Raw genomic sequence first — 15,749 nt, 5'->3', positions numbered from 1 at the left:
GTTGTCCAGATTCAGGAGCTCCTCAAAGTGCTCTCTCTGCCAACAATATCGCCAGTCCAGGTCAGCAGTTCATTGCAGAGTTTTGTTTCATTTGATCTTATTTGATTTTGTGTAACGTGTTTATTTGAATTGTTGTTGGTATTCCTGAATCCCTCGGCAGCTCAAACATCCTGATTTCTGTGCAGGTGAGGGATGATCTGTGAAATTCAGTACAAGTTTCTGTAAATTTTATTATTATTTTATATTCGTGTGGGGGTCGTGGAAGATAATAGTGACTAAACTACAAGCAACTAAAACTGATGCTGTTGAACAAATCGGGAACAACCTGTGCACAATTCACTGTACTGTTAACAGTATGTCCGTTTTCTGGGAAAGTAACTTAAATCTACTGAAACGCATCTACTTTATTAATCTTTTTGTATTCATGGAATGCTATAAATTTGAATTGTCATTTCAAAATCTTTCATTTTGAAATAAACAAAATATATATATGCTTTTAAAATGAGAAGAATTAATAAACAGAGCAGTCAAACTGTAATTTCATGCCCTGCTTGCCTCGTACTAAAGCCAGTTCAGCCCTGTACTTTCAATTAAAACCATGCAGTCATCAGTATTACTTCAGCTTGCCAAGCTTGGCCATTTCTGTTTTTTCAGCAGATTCCCAAACTACAAAACCGATGGTTGCTGATTGGCCAGCGGTCAGCCTGGCCTTTTGTCTCAGTGGTTTGTTTGTTATAGCCCCAGTTTCCCCCTATTCACCCCATCAAACACTGGTGCTATTAGCCTGCTGGAAATCTACCTGTCTTGGCATTATAGGATCTTGTTCTATTTGTCAGGCAGCTTTCTCGTCTTCATAAAAGGTTTTTTTTTTGTAAGGTAAGATTATATTGAATCACTATTTCAAAAACTTTGGTTAATGTTCAGTTGTTTGTGTTTTTTTCTTTTCTCTCTGCCATTTGGATACAAGAGTTTGCCCTTGTTGTATCTGAAAGTGTACAAACCAGCTTCTGATTCTCTGTTTTATCATTTAAAAGCCCCTGAACAGTCTGAAAAGTTCATGTGAGACAAATGTTCTCACTAAACAGCTAATTAGCTTACGTCTAAATCTGAAAGTCTAAAGTTTTATCCTTAAGTTTGACAAAATATCAAACCGACCTTGTTGACTGATTATCAGAAATTACTATTAACATTTTCTAGATGTACCATAGCATTGACATACTGAGACACACTGAGACTTGCATGCTGCGGATCAAATGGATTTTAAGTGTTTTGGTTGAGATTGAGACATCTGCTGGAACTCACAAGAGAGGTTGCTCAGAGGGAAATGTGATCCAATGGAAATACAGAGCTCTTCAATTAATACACAGAACTCTTCAACAAGCAACCTGTTCAGGTCTCAGACATAACAAGATATATCTATCATCCTTTATCTCCCCTCCACCCCCTAAAAAATGAAAAAAAAAAATCCATGACAACTCTCCATGAGAAAGAGAGGATAGCTGCAGGATATTGCATCCAGGTGGAACAATGAGCAATAGATGTATCAAGTATCAAAGCATCACTGAACTTAATAGAGGCTGGACGAGTGTGTGTGCGTGCGTGTGTGTGTGTGTATCAGGAGTATGGGTGTATGTAAAGCCCATCTTCAGGGACTGATCTTCCAGAGAACAAAGTGGCGCATACACACAGATGACCCCGCAGCTCAATCCAGTGGAAGTAATATGTTCATTACAATGCAGTTACTTACACTTAGAGGTGTGTGCATGTGTATAAATGTGTGTGTGTTGTGGAGAGAAAAGGGGCCCTTTCACTGACCACTGATGCTAAGTGACCTCATATGTGTGTCTGTGTGTCTGCAGGTGCAGGATGTACAGCTTTATGGGTGGAGGGTTGTTCTGTGCAGGTGTAGGGAACATCCTCTTGATTGTTTCCACAGCAACCGATTATTGGATGCAGTATCGGCAGTCCAGCAACTACATGCACCAGGGCCTGTGGCGCTACTGTACGCCGGGGAAATGTTTCCAACACAGCGACAACATTGGTAAGAGCAGCCACAGAGAGCTTGTAAGGACTAACTTTGTTATATTTCAGTTTCCGATGGGTGGAGCTGTTCCAGTGGAAGACTTTAGTTTTTTAAGAAGCTCAGAGGCCAATTAATCATCATTTGTCAAGGTGCTACATCTAGAAGACAAACACATCTGCAGTTTTAATTCTGTATTCTTTGATTCTCATAGGTATAGAGCTGCCAGAGCGCACCTGCACGTTACTCCACTGCTTTTCTTCTTCTTTTTGTCCAAGTTTAAAAAAATCCATCCATCCATTTTCTATGCCTACTTTATCACAGGGGAGCCTATCCCAGCTGCGAATGGGCGAGAAGCATCGTACATCCTGAACATGTCTACAGTCCATTGCAGGGCCACACAAAAGAGACAAAAGAGACCATTGCACGCTAATTTTCATAAATATGGTCAATTGACAAACACCAGTTAAGCCAACTGTTATGTTTGTGGATGGTGGGAGGATGCTAGAGTAACCAATTACAATCCGTGCATGTATTGGGTGAATATGCAAACTCTTTACGAACTTCCTTGCTGTGAGGTGACAGCGCTAACCGCCATATCAACTGTAGCCCAAGTTTAGAATAATCACGTTGAGTTAATCAAACTGAAATTCAAAAACCTATCTGTAGTCATCTGAATGTTACTGCATGGGCTGTCAATCAGCGTGTGCATATGATAATAAAAAAAAGACAGCTGGACTAACACATCAAGATGATGCGATTGAGAGCCAAATCAGTCCCGCATTTATACGCTCAACCAGACTCAAAGTGGCTAAGGTGCTCTGTGCATGCACCAAAGTTCCCTTCCAGGACAATAAAGAAGAAGAGCCAGCAACAAAGTCTAAGTCTATATGAATGCAGCTGAATTTTTCTCTTTCGTTTGTCAGACGGCTACAGACCCATTAAGACTACGGGTCACCTTGTGGTCACTTAAAGCATTTCCAGACTGTCACTCTGCTGTATTAAAAATCCTGTTTTTATAACTGCAGCATCATCTGACAAAATCACCATTCAGGTAACTTAAAGGCAACGTCTGTGCGGTGAATTTCATTTGATTTTTTTGTTCTTTTTTCACGAGAACACTTGAATCCAGTCTCCATCTAAAATGCATGTCACCTAAGACAGCTTGTAAAAAACAAGCAGAAATGTTATGTTGACATTTAGGGTAGTCAACTCTACCATGGAGTACTTGAAAAACATCCATCCATCTATTTTCTATACCCGCTTAATCCAACTCAAGGTCACGGGAGGGGCTGGAGCCTATCCCAGCTGTGATTGGGCAAGAGGAAGGGTTCACCCTGGACAGGTCGCCAGTCCATCACAGGGCCACAAACAATCATCCACGCTCTCTCCTAAGGTCAATAAGAGTCACCAGTTAGCCTAACATGCATGTTTTTGGATGTTGGCAGGAAGCCGGAGCACTTGAAGGGAACCCACGGATACACATGGATAACATCCAAACTCCAGTCAGGATTTGAACCAGGAACCCTCTTGTTTTAGGGTGTTAGGTGCTAACCACTACACAACCATGCAGCCAGCATTTAAGAACATATTCCACCTTCAAATCTATTGGAAGCTGTTAGGGGGCACTGTTTGACACAGCATTTTATTGGTTTAATAGAGGCTGTGCACCAACAGCACTGTTCTATCTAGATACACACCCTGATTGGCAAAACATTCAACATGGCTACCACTTGTAGTCATGGGATTGGGAGGACAAAAAGTGAGTTGAACCTCAGACGTTAGCATCTAGCCAGAAATAGTGTTTCCTGATATTTATGTGCACCTCATTTCTACACTGAGAAAATTAAAAAAACAAAGCCTTTTGTCAAGAGAACAAATGTGATAAAGACCCCAGCAGACATTCTGGTTGGTTATCAACAGGTTAAGGCTGACAGTTTTTAATACACGGTGATAAGAGTTTTTCTAATTAATATTTAAGATACCCATTTATGCCTCAGTGTATCAAATTTATTTTACTGGCTAAAGCTTTTGACTTGTGAACCTGGTAATCAGGATTACAAAGGCAAGGTAGGAGTCTGATTTGGCCATTTCATCAAAATGTTAATATTGAACTTCATTTTAACATATTTGTTCCAATAAAGTTTGGAATACATTTGGGAAGTGACGGTAAGTCACTTTCTGCACAAATTTCAAATGCAGAATGCACCTGTCTCTGTTACAGAACAGGTGACGGGACAAGCTAACGTCTATCCTTCAGCCGCAAACAAGAACAAAGGGACAGTGTTACACGTTTTTTTCATCGGATGCTCGCTGATCATTGCAGTTACACCGACTACAAATGGGAGATGCTAAATAGCCTGTCTCGGTTCGTCAAAGTATTGCACAATAATCATTTTTACTTGGAAATCTTACATACTGGACACAAAGTGTTCACTGCAAATCAACATTTCTGAGCCCTGTTGTCTTGATGAATTACAGTCCAATTGTCTCTCTTCCCTTTACTTTTGGAAACTTGGGGAAACGAAAATCTGAACTTCTTACTGAATGTGTTGATGTCGTCGATTCCACAGCTGAGCAGGGGGTTTATACTGAAACAGTAAAACCCCGTACCATTTTTCATCTTTTTGGTAAACTATGATCTGAATGGAGCCACATCTCAGATAATTTACCTCTGTTGACTTAAAGTGACCCCAGTAGCAACCCCTGTTGACCTCTGACCTTGTCCGCAGCTCACTTAGACGCCACCCGCGCCCTCATGATACTCTCCCTTTTGGCCTGTTTCATTGGAATCGTCATTGGCATAATGGCCTTCATCCATTACTCCTCCTTCGACAGGTTTGATAAAACCTTCGCTGCAGGCATATTGTTTTTCATCTCATGTAAGTGTTTATTTATTCATTTATTGGTTTGTTTGTTGGACATTTGTTGGTTTGACAGCTGTAAATTGTACCTTAACTGATTGCAGCCACATTTTTTTACATGATAATTGTATGACTGTGCTGATCATGAATTAATTGCACTTTCATTATTCCATTATCTACACACTTTCACCAAAAAGCACAGCTGCTTTTTTCCATTTCTGACTGAGAGCTTTCATTAATCTTCTCTTTTCAACTCTTTGTTTGGAATCATTTGCAGTGGTCTGATTCAGTACAAACGATACAATTTGTGGTGGCACTCTAACTATGAATAAACAAGGCTCAAAACATGAAATGTGCACAATTTTTGGCTATTCAGACAAAATTTTGGCAACATTTTCTTCACATTTCGATTTGTCCCTGCAGGCTTTTTCGTGTTTCTTGCGATGGCCGTGTACACTGGTGTGACTATGAACTACTATGGGAAACGCTATGGAAACTGGAGGTTCTCCTGGTCATATATCATTGGCTGGGTGTCAGTGGTGCTCACCTTCTTTTCAGGTAAACATGCCTCCTGTCAAACCAAACGTTTTCTCACAAAGGTGCCACCAGTTTTATTATCTGTCAGTGCAAATCTTAATGCAATTTAATGCAAATCTAATAGATCGGAGAACATATTTTATGACCATGTAACTGTATCAGAATGAATTTATCATATTGATGAGATGAGATTTGCTGAAAGAATTCAAATATACACAGATGTAGGATCGCAGATAGACTTGCACTCACCCTCACATAGGACTCAACAAACTTGTATTACATCTAAATGTGGTAAAACTGCATGTACGTATATTTGCTGAAGGGTAAAAAAAAGGAATTTAATATTCCATAATGCTCTGTGGGAAAGCAATCTATCCAGGTTAAGCTTAACTCCTGGTTAAGCAGCTGATTCAACAATGTAACATCATAACAAAGGTTGTTTTTTTTATAATTTTAAGCTGTTTCATTGAGCGGATAAAACTAATAATAAGAGGCAAAAACAATCAATGAATAACTAAATAAACAGTTTACACTGTAACTCTTGACATTTCCATGGTTTGCATGGATGAACTGGATGGAAACTGAACTACAGAGCAGTATGAAGTCAATAGTTTGACATATATCCATATTTAGTAATATCTTGGAATAAAAGAAAACCTTCCATTTGTACCAATTTATTGATGTTGCTGAGATGACTTCTTGATTAAAACCACTTTCATAAGCTATCACACACAAATCATACAAAGAACAAATATGAAAACATGTTCATGTCTTAGAATTAGATCAAATGGCCTCTTCAATAATTTGATGATGATAAAATGAGTGTGTAAGCAGCATCAAGCGACCCCAAAAGAAATGTTTCCCATCCACTACTGTTGCATGAAATCACATAGATATCCATCACACATAATGCAACTCGTTTTAGATCAGAAAAAGGTTGCACCAGCTTCAGAGAAATCACATTCCCCTTTTAACTTAAGTCTGAATGATGAAACTCAATTTTCTGACGCTTAACAAACGCTTTCCCTCTCTTTCTGTCAGGTATGTTCTACATGTGCGCTTATCGGATGCATGAGTGCCCCAGGAGCGCTAACTCTCATTAGAAGACTTGAGACATCCTCCAGAAATAAGCTATGGATTCTATTCAGCAGATGACGAATGATCGGATTTTAAACAGTTTCAAATAATAAAAAAAACTAAATATATATATATATGTATATTGGGAAACGAGACTCATTATTTTCACTCGCATTCAGCATATTTCCCTCTTTGCGTTGCATTTTGAGTCGTTGTGGAGCTTTCAGCACTGCATGGAGTTTTAAACGCTGCGTAAGGCTGTGACAGAAAGGACACTTCCGGCACGTGAGTCCAGTCAAGACTGGTTTTGAGTTAGACATATTGCAGTATTTGATGTCATGTGATTTGCTTATCTAACAAACACCACAGACCCATGAAGACAGGGGATACTGGAGGCACAGCAGTCTACAGCAAATTATATTGTTATTTACAGAAGCTCAGAAGACTTCGGAATAATAGATTAGATTGGTCATCTTCTTCTGCGCCTTCGTTCCAACAGTCTCACAGCAGAATGTGAAATAGCTACATTGTACCAGAACGCAGCAATTTCTTACAAAAGAAAGGCTCAGATATTGTAAAATGACTGCATTTATGGCCCACAAACTCGCCATATGCATCGCACACGCTCAAAAATTCGATCAAGATCAAGGCCTCTACATTTTCAAGATTTTAAAAATGTCAGATGTGACATTTTTTCTCACAAATGTTCTAAACAGTTCTAAACCGTGACAAATGGGACATGGCTCAACTATTTGATGTTCAGAGGCGCTTACAGAGAGTTGAGGAGTCCAGGGAACCAAGTTCAAGTTCAAGTACCAGGAACGTTTTGGCTTCTTTTGCTTTGCCGTCTCTCTCTTTTGGCTACGGTAAGGCACAAAATACATGGTTGGGTAATTAAATAAAACTATTTGATAGATGCATGGTTACGGGTTTGCATCACGCCGCTTGAGCCTGAAAAGTTTCAGGGTTTTTATTGTAACACTTTGTTATGGACATGTGGGTGAACGCACTTTTTACGCAGTTTCTTGTCAGACTGGATGAATTATTCCCTCACTTTGTCGTTCACCACCCAGTGAGAGTTTTGAGCAACGCCGCAAACCTCTTATGTAAACGCGCCATTTGAGGGAGTGACGCACTGCCTGTGCGGCTGAAAATCTCACTTAATGAAATGGCCACAAAAAGCCGCTTAACTGGGTCTCAAGAACGGATCCTTAAGACGATTTCATCACCATTTGTTTCATTTACTTTCTAATTTTCCTCCAAAAGCGGCTTGTCATCCTGGAGCGTTTCATAGGAGGGATTGGCACGGGTGCAGCAGGGCTGTCTCGTGGCAGAAGACGAACATCACACTCTGCTATTATTTATTTGTATTTTGAGCGTCCGTTCAACAACAACAAAAAAACTTTACAAACTAATGCGCTTGTGTAGCGTAACTGACTCCAAGTAATTCATTTGTCCTGCCTCCATCTCATCAAATGGAAATCCCGTCCTACAGCCAAAGGATTACAACTTCCGCTCTAACATCTCCCCTAATTGCCTAATAGCATTGCAGCTTGAATTCTGCCTACATTAAGACACTTTCACATTAAGCGGATTGATTGGAAATGTGATGACAACACCATATAAGCAAATTACGGCGCACCGCTTTCTTGCCTAAATGGCCACAGGAGCAGCACTTGTGCTCTCCCAGATTTTAATACTGACAATTACTGTTAATTTGGGCAGAATTACAAGACAGACCTGTAGCAGCCTAATCCTCATGCGAGACGGGATGCTTCACTTGAGTCAAAACATTTCTAACACGAAGGAAGCGGGCAGAAATGATTCATCTCGGCCGACTGAGAACGGTTTTCTTTTTTCCATCTCGCATGTGCACTTTTCAGCACAAATCGATCTAAAGTGCAAAGCCGACATGCTTCAGTCGCTCTTATGCATGTCCCATCCTATAACCCTAAAACAGCACCACGGAGAGCGCCCCACCATACCGATTACCTCCATAAGTCGACAATGTCTGAAAATTAAACCTAATTTTGCCCGCAGCTGGCTGTTAACCAACAACAGGTTGATATTTCATCGAAACAAGTGGCCATCAATGTATAACCGACTGAATGAGCCACCTTTGTTATTGCCTCTATTTTTGCTAAGGCAAACTATAAATCTGTTTATATCGCAAACTTTGAGTGAAGAATGTTTCTTCTAGTGCTCCAAAACGCGCGCGCGGGGGGGGGGGGGGGGGGGGGGCACTGCATATACGCACAGCACGGCTGATTCTGTTGGACTGTCAGTTGCTTTTCGAGTGAATTACGGCGTGGTCACAGGTGCGCTGCTTATCTGAAATCAGTTTACTTTCTTCACCAGCGTTGAACGCTCCTGAGCCAATCAGAGGGCAGAACGGGTCCCTCACCGAGCCCACCCGCCTACCCGGAAATCTAATTGGCCGACGCGCAAATCAATTTCCCCAATCCGCAACTCTCGCTGAATAAATACTCGTTAGAAAGATGCCCTCCCACCGATATCTGTGTAATGCCAGGCGTAGTGTCGTTCACTGATCACACTGAGGGACTGCTTTTAAGCCAGGGAGGGTTCAATAGAGTATAGACAGATGCTGATGCAGTCTTAAGGCAGGACAAACAAAAACAAAAAAACAAACCCAAACTAACATCATGAGTATGAACTATGCGTCTGCGGCGCCCACACAGAGATCCACGTCTTTTTTCATTGAGGACATCTTATTGCACAAACCCAAGCCGCTCAGAGAGGTCATTCCCTCGCCGTTCTGTGGCTCTCTAGCCTCCCGGATGCCCATTCTGGAGTACGGATACCCTCTGATGCCGACCCCGATACTGGCGCCACATCCTCACCCTCTCCACAAGCCGGAGCACCACCAGTACTTCTTCACATCTGGTAAGAGCTGGGGAGGAAAGGCCTTTAGGGGCAAGAAAGCAGCTGTTATTTTATCACCATTTTAAAACGCTTAATTTGAAAGGGCAGTAGAGCACTGGGGCAGAAAGCCGATATAGATTTAACAAATACGAACCTCCAGTGTGGTGAGTGGCCGTGAAGTGGTTTTGAATCTGATCGAAAAATGCAGGTTTTGATGAAAATGGTTGAACTCTGCCCTAAATTTAAAAAAAAAAAAAGACCGTTAGCTTGTTCAGTTAATGCTTTATTTTCTATAGAATATTTCCAACGTGCCTTAATAACATTTCAGCACCCTCAACATTGGTAAACAAAAGAAATATATAAAAAAGATTCATGTTAAATTATACTTTCTCATGGAGTGCAGAGGCTCAGAAGGCTTAGAAACGCGCACAAACTCATAATGATGCCACCATGAGTTCAGAGTTTTGTGTTGTTGTCTCTGAAAGTTGGGCTGTAATGTGCCCCCCCACACCTGCAGGGATGCAGATGCCAGCCTTGTTCCAGCACCACGCAGAGTTACCGGGGAAGCACTGCAGGCGCAGGAAGGCAAGGACGGTCTTCTCCGACTCCCAGCTGTCCGGCCTGGAAAAGCGCTTCGAAATCCAGCGCTACCTGTCCACGCCAGAGAGAGTCGAGCTGGCCACGGCGCTCAGCCTGTCCGAGACGCAGGTGCGGAGACGCACAAACACACACACACACTTCTTACAATTATTTTTTTTTAATCGTTCCATGTCACGCCAGAATCACACAAATCAACAGTTTGGAAACAAATAAAAATTATGAATAAACGAAGCGCTAAATTGGAACAAACGTTCCCCCCCAGCCTACTAAATTCAGCTGTTTTCCAGGCCGGTGTTTTGCTTTGACAAAGTCATCTAAAATCGAATAGATGTCAAACTTGATTTCTGCTTCACCACGAGCTGCAAAAAAATAATAATAAATAGACCAAAACGAAGACGTAATAAATAACCAAAGCACAGTTTTGGAGGGTTCCTGGCGTGGCAGGCAGGAAGGATGCAGTTCAGGAGTTCCTTTGACCCTGTCTCTCCCCGCGCAGGTGAAAACGTGGTTTCAGAACAGGCGGATGAAGCACAAGAAGCAGCTGAGGAAGGCGCAGGACGAGCGGAAGACCCCCGGAGATCTGGAGCGCTCCGCGGACAACTCCAGCGAGAGCGAGCTGAACGAGAAGGGCGCGGAGGAGCTGAAACACGGCCTGGAGCCGGACTCCTACATGCTGGAGGAGAACGACGACGATGTGGATATCGAGGATGACATTTGCTCCCCGGATCATCTACTATAGTTCTGTGAGCATCAGCGTTTAAATGTAGCCTCTAGTGTACAAATGTCCCCCTACTCCGTTGCACATAATGAAGACAGTAACGACCTAATCACCATATTGTTAATATTATCATTATCATTATTATTATCATTATTATGACGAGTCTAACCATGTTGCAGCTGTGTCTTTTTGTATTCTCGTACGGAGAATCTGTAAATTCCTATAAATAACTGTAACTTAAACGCATCCCCATCCATTTGCACTTTTGTCCCAAACGAAAATCTTTTTTTTTCTTCTTTTTTTTTTTCTTCATCATCACCTTTTTGTCAGCCGTCACTTCACTCCTGATGTGCGACCGGCGGTTTCTCCGTGTCGTTGGCAGTTTTGTTGACACGGTCAAAGTCACCGTGCTTCAGTGGCTGCCGCCTCCATTGCTGTCTGTAAATATATACATATATACATATATAAATACAAAATGCTGTATGAATGAAACGGCGCCAGGCTCTTCTTCTTGTTTTCTTTCTTTTATTGTTCATCTTTAAGCTCGACTTTTAGGGCTTTTTTACATTATTATTTTATTTTTCGTTTATATTTGCAAAGCTGAACTGAGGGACTTTTTTTAAAGTGACGTGCACGTGGCGCTGTGAGCACGGGGCTCAGCTCTCCTGGATGAGGCTGAACTCCGACAGAGAGACGAGAACGAGAGCAAGAAACGACTAAATTCCCAAACGCTTCCTCTCACTGAAATGATCTGAACGGGTTTTTGTGTTTGTTTTTGCTCTTTATGAGCTTCTTTAATCGCATTTTTTTTTTTGTGAATTATTTCTTAAGTTTAGGATGAAATTCGCTCCACAGCTGCAGGGTGATTTGTGGACACATTGCTCAGCGTTTCAGAGCAAATTCATTTTTGTATCAATCCAAACAGACGCTTCATATGTGGATCGGTGTGTCAGTAAAGAACTCTGTAACGTGCGTACCTGGATGCATTTTAGCCTAAAGTTAACATCTTGGATGGAAAAGTTTCTGCAAACATTGTGCAGCTGAACACATCCACTGATTGCATTTTTTTAAAGGTTTATTTTGCTGCCGTTTCTGGAATTTACGAACGCGTTGTTAATTTCGTTCGTTGTTCTGCATCTTTTCTTTTATTGATGGGAGCCTTTTTATTCACCTGAATATGCATTTAGGCCTAAACGCGAGTTTATTTGAGACGCCACAAAAAAACCATTTGATAAGAAATTTGAATAAATGTGTCAGACTTTAAGATGCGTTCTCCCTTATAAATATCCTCTTAATTTGACCGTGTAAATATTTAAATGTTTTTTTACTCTATATGTTTTTTTTTTCGTCATTTAAATTTTTGCTTTAATTTTTTTTTTATTCAGTTTGGCAAACATTAGCACTGATTCATCGCGCAGTTCAGTTCTGTATGCACTGATGTACTGTTTATAAAAAGAGATTTTCACTTATGGTTCATTTATTCCTTTTATTTTTGCTCGTTTTCATGATTTGTTTTGCCTGTGAGCACAGGACACAGGACCGTTTAGCCCAAATTAGAGCATATTTAACAGGACCGGGGGAAAAAAAACAAACAGTGTTATCATTTCTGCGCCTGATGATAAATCCTGAGAAACAAACACGCAGGGGTGGAACCAAGAAGTGTCTAAGGGTGGCCGTGGACACTAAGCCCTCTCTGGCCACCTCACAAAGCCAATGACAAAGTCCCTCAGAAGGCTGCCAGCTAAAGCTGCATCTCTCATATTTAATCTGTTAGACTTTATTTATTCATGGGACTTTTCTCATAAACGGAATATAAAAAAAAAAAAGATCATTTTTCAAAAGGCATTGAAAAATAACTCAACCCTTAACTCTCACCCCTGACCTACCCCAGCCTGAACCCACCTCCAAGCCAAGGATTTAAAGGAAGGAAGGAAGAAAACAACGAAAAAGAAGAAAATAAACAACAAAAAAGACTAGCAAATGTTTACAAGTTGATTAAGGGACTCAGTCATTTAGGGTTAGGTGAGGAATGGACACCAGATTTAGATCTCAGTGTTATCAGCTCAATCATCTATTTACATACAAATAAAATAAAACCATTTACAGGCTACACGAAAGAGCAAATAAACTGATAAATCAGACAGCAAAACAATAAAATTAAGATACACAAATAAATAGAATTCAATCGGAAACCAGACAAAAAAAAGCACAATTAAAACGCATTCAACAGTGAGTGAACCTGCCTAAAATAACAACTACAATTCACTTCTGTTACTATTCAATGCGTTTTAAACATGAAATGTAGGATTTCTATCAGCCTTTCGGAAAGCTTGACAACAGAAACTGCTCCTATAAGATAAAAAAAACAAAACATATTTATTTATATATATATATATATATACTGTTACAGGGCAATCATGCTTACATGTGCAAATAAGAGCGACCAAAAGATAAAGAAACAAAGAAATAAATCCTCTGTGCAGCGACAGCGGTCGTCTGAGCTTGGCCACCTTCATGAAAACATTCTGGTTCCGCCACTGCGGATATGTGCAGTGGATGGAAGGGTTCTGGTCACTTCTGGTGTGCAGCACGCCCCCACCAGTCTGAAAACATGCATGTTAGGCTAATTCTGACCCTATCTTAGATGTGAGGGTGCGAGCCACTTGGGCGGGGTGTCCCTCGACGTCAGCACGGACTCCCCCGAAACCCTCTGTGGGAGAGCACAGGTGCAGCTTCCGTCAAACAGATGATCAACAGATGTTCAACATACTGACCAAGACCTAATCCATAGCTCCTGAACAAGACAAAACAGACTAGCTTGCTTTTTTAGTGAACTACATTGGGTCATTACTGCTGAAAAACAGTGAATAAAATAGACGAGACAACAATGAAGGGTAGAGGAGTAACACATGGCAGGTTATTAGATACCCTATCACCGGGCATTTGCATGATAACGTGGAAATCCACTCTTGTCCTTCATGTTGGATTCACCGTTCTTCCCTGTTTTTTTGAAAAGCGATTCATGTAATCTCCAAAATGTGATTCTGATTAACAAGCAAAGGGTGGGGGGGTGGGGGCTATGTGGAGAACAGGCCATGCAGAAGGTGATCAATTAAAAGATTAAGTGTTTTGCAACACATGGACGCATCTGCATTTGGGCCTAATAGCAGGGCCATCAGCTCATTTTCAGGAAGGCTGCCGCCAACTGAAAGCGTGCTTCTCACATCAAAGCATCCACGTCTGCCTTAGCTTCCCAATGGACAGAAAGGGATGCTAATTTGGCCCCCTTCATGTATGGCAGTGAAAGACTCCTTCAATTAACTGGATTTCAATGGCAAAAAACGAGGAGGTGGGTGGAAAAAAAAAAAAAGGATGCAAAGAGACACAGTCTGGATGGACGGTGATTCTCATTAAATTAAAAAGGACTCGGCCATTTGTTTCCAACCGCGCATCTGAGGACTTAACACTAAAAACACAGAGCTTCAAAGAGTCCATGATGGGTTAAATAGAGACTATAATCTAATTAAAATATTGCACAGAGGTAAATAGTGCTTTGATTATGATCTGAGGGTTCAATTAGTGAAATGAGCTGCTTGACAGTTTGTTTTTGTGTGTGTGTGTGTGTGTGTTGGGGTGGAGTTACTTCTTAAAATATTACAGGACTGGGAGCAAATCATTTCAGCATCAAAGTATAAATCTTCATTTGAAAAAGTTAGAAAGTGGAAAAAACTGAAGACATTTTTTTTTTAAAAAGAAAGAAAGAAAACACACACACAGCCGCAACAAAGAGTGTGTGCATCAGGCTTATTCTAGGTTTGTTTCACTCTGCCTCTCGGTTCAATCGGGCCAGAAGGAAGCTGGAGACAAAGTTTAAGCAGTTCTGTGTGATCAGGCTGGTTTTTCTTTCTTCTCTCGCTGTGTAACACAAATCAGTACCCCTTCCTAAAAAAAAAAAAAAAAACAGGTGTGGAATCAGCTATCCATCTGGAATGGCTCTGAGAAGGCTCTCTAGAAAATTAAGAAAAACATCCAACAACATCGCAACAAACACAGGGTAGTTTTTTCCTTAATTCCACCAGCATGTTCACATAACATCCCCATCACATTTTTTAATGGTTTGGGTTTTGTGAGGACCCTGATTGTGGAGTTTTTCCGAGGAATCTGTGTCCATTCGTGCTGAATCCATGATCTTAGCTGCTTAGCAGTCCGTGGTTGTTGTTGCTGTCTGATTCTCCTCTTCGTGATGCTGACGTCAGACCACAGAACAAGCGTCCACTGTCTTTCTGTCCATCGTTGTAATACAGTTTCAGGTTATATTTCTGGATGCAGCCGTGAACTGTGTTGAGTAAAAAAAATAGTTTTCCAAGCTCCTCCTGAGCCCATGTGGATGTACTGATCGTGGAGTCATGTCTGAGGGCTCCAAGTTCATCCAACAGTGGTTTCTCTCCTCGGCCTTCACACTCAGAGATTTCCCCAGATTGTCTGGACCTTTTCACAATATTCTGCTCTGTAGATGCTGAAAGACCAAAGTTACTCGACATCTTGTACTGAGAAGAGTTTGACACAAAGTGGTGAGCCATGACTCATCCTTGCTTGGAACGACTAAACCTTTGGTGGATGCTGCTTTTATACCCAATCCTGACACCCTCACCTGTCACCAGTGAATCTGCAGATCGTAGAATCTTCCTGAACACGGTCTTTTACTGTATAAACTATGCAGTCTTTCTGTGCGTCTATTCCAACTTTGTGTGCGTGTGTGTGTGTTGCTAGCATCAGATTTCATCAGATTGTCTTTTTTTTATTTTTTATAACACACTAAAGTTAGTGCAGTTAAGAAACTGAGAATCATTTCTTTGGACTTGCATCTATGTAATAAAGGTTTAAACAAACTTAAACTGTTTTCATTGCATTTTAGAAGTACCCACCCACCACTTCCTGTCAGCATTTTAACGGATCCAAGGGTGTAATGTAATTCTACTTCATGCCTGTAATGAAAGCCCAACAGTACCACAGCAGTAGCATATGAAATTTCAATTTGCAATACTGAGAA

At 41.1% G+C, this 15,749-nt stretch overlaps 2 protein-coding genes across 2 annotated transcripts; both read left to right on the top strand.

Annotated features, from left to right (window-relative positions):
* Positions 1–1,866: 1,866 nt before the first annotated feature.
* Positions 1,867–6,524, top strand: lim2.1 (lens intrinsic membrane protein 2.1). Its single transcript, XM_072375137.1, has 4 exons — positions 1,867–2,041; positions 4,753–4,902; positions 5,308–5,442; positions 6,463–6,524. The coding sequence occupies exons 1-4, from the start codon at positions 1,867–1,869 to the stop codon at positions 6,522–6,524; spliced, it is 522 nt and encodes a 173-aa protein (XP_072231238.1).
* Positions 6,525–9,028: 2,504 nt separating this feature from the next.
* bsx (brain-specific homeobox) lies at positions 9,029–10,806 on the top strand. The gene is made up of 3 exons (XM_072375361.1): positions 9,029–9,402; positions 9,899–10,089; positions 10,478–10,806. Exons 1-3 carry the CDS (start codon positions 9,162–9,164, stop codon positions 10,718–10,720), a joined length of 675 nt encoding a protein of 224 aa, XP_072231462.1. The 5' UTR covers positions 9,029–9,161; the 3' UTR covers positions 10,721–10,806.
* Positions 10,807–15,749: the final 4,943 nt, after the last annotated feature.

This window comes from Leuresthes tenuis, unplaced genomic scaffold, assembly GCF_036924035.1.
Source record: "Leuresthes tenuis unplaced genomic scaffold, fLeuTen1.0.hap1 SCAF_21, whole genome shotgun sequence".
Classification (NCBI taxonomy): domain Eukaryota; kingdom Metazoa; phylum Chordata; class Actinopteri; order Atheriniformes; family Atherinopsidae; genus Leuresthes; species Leuresthes tenuis.
The sequence above is the reverse complement of the archived record's forward strand: the minus strand, read 5'-3'. Positions and strand labels throughout refer to the sequence as shown.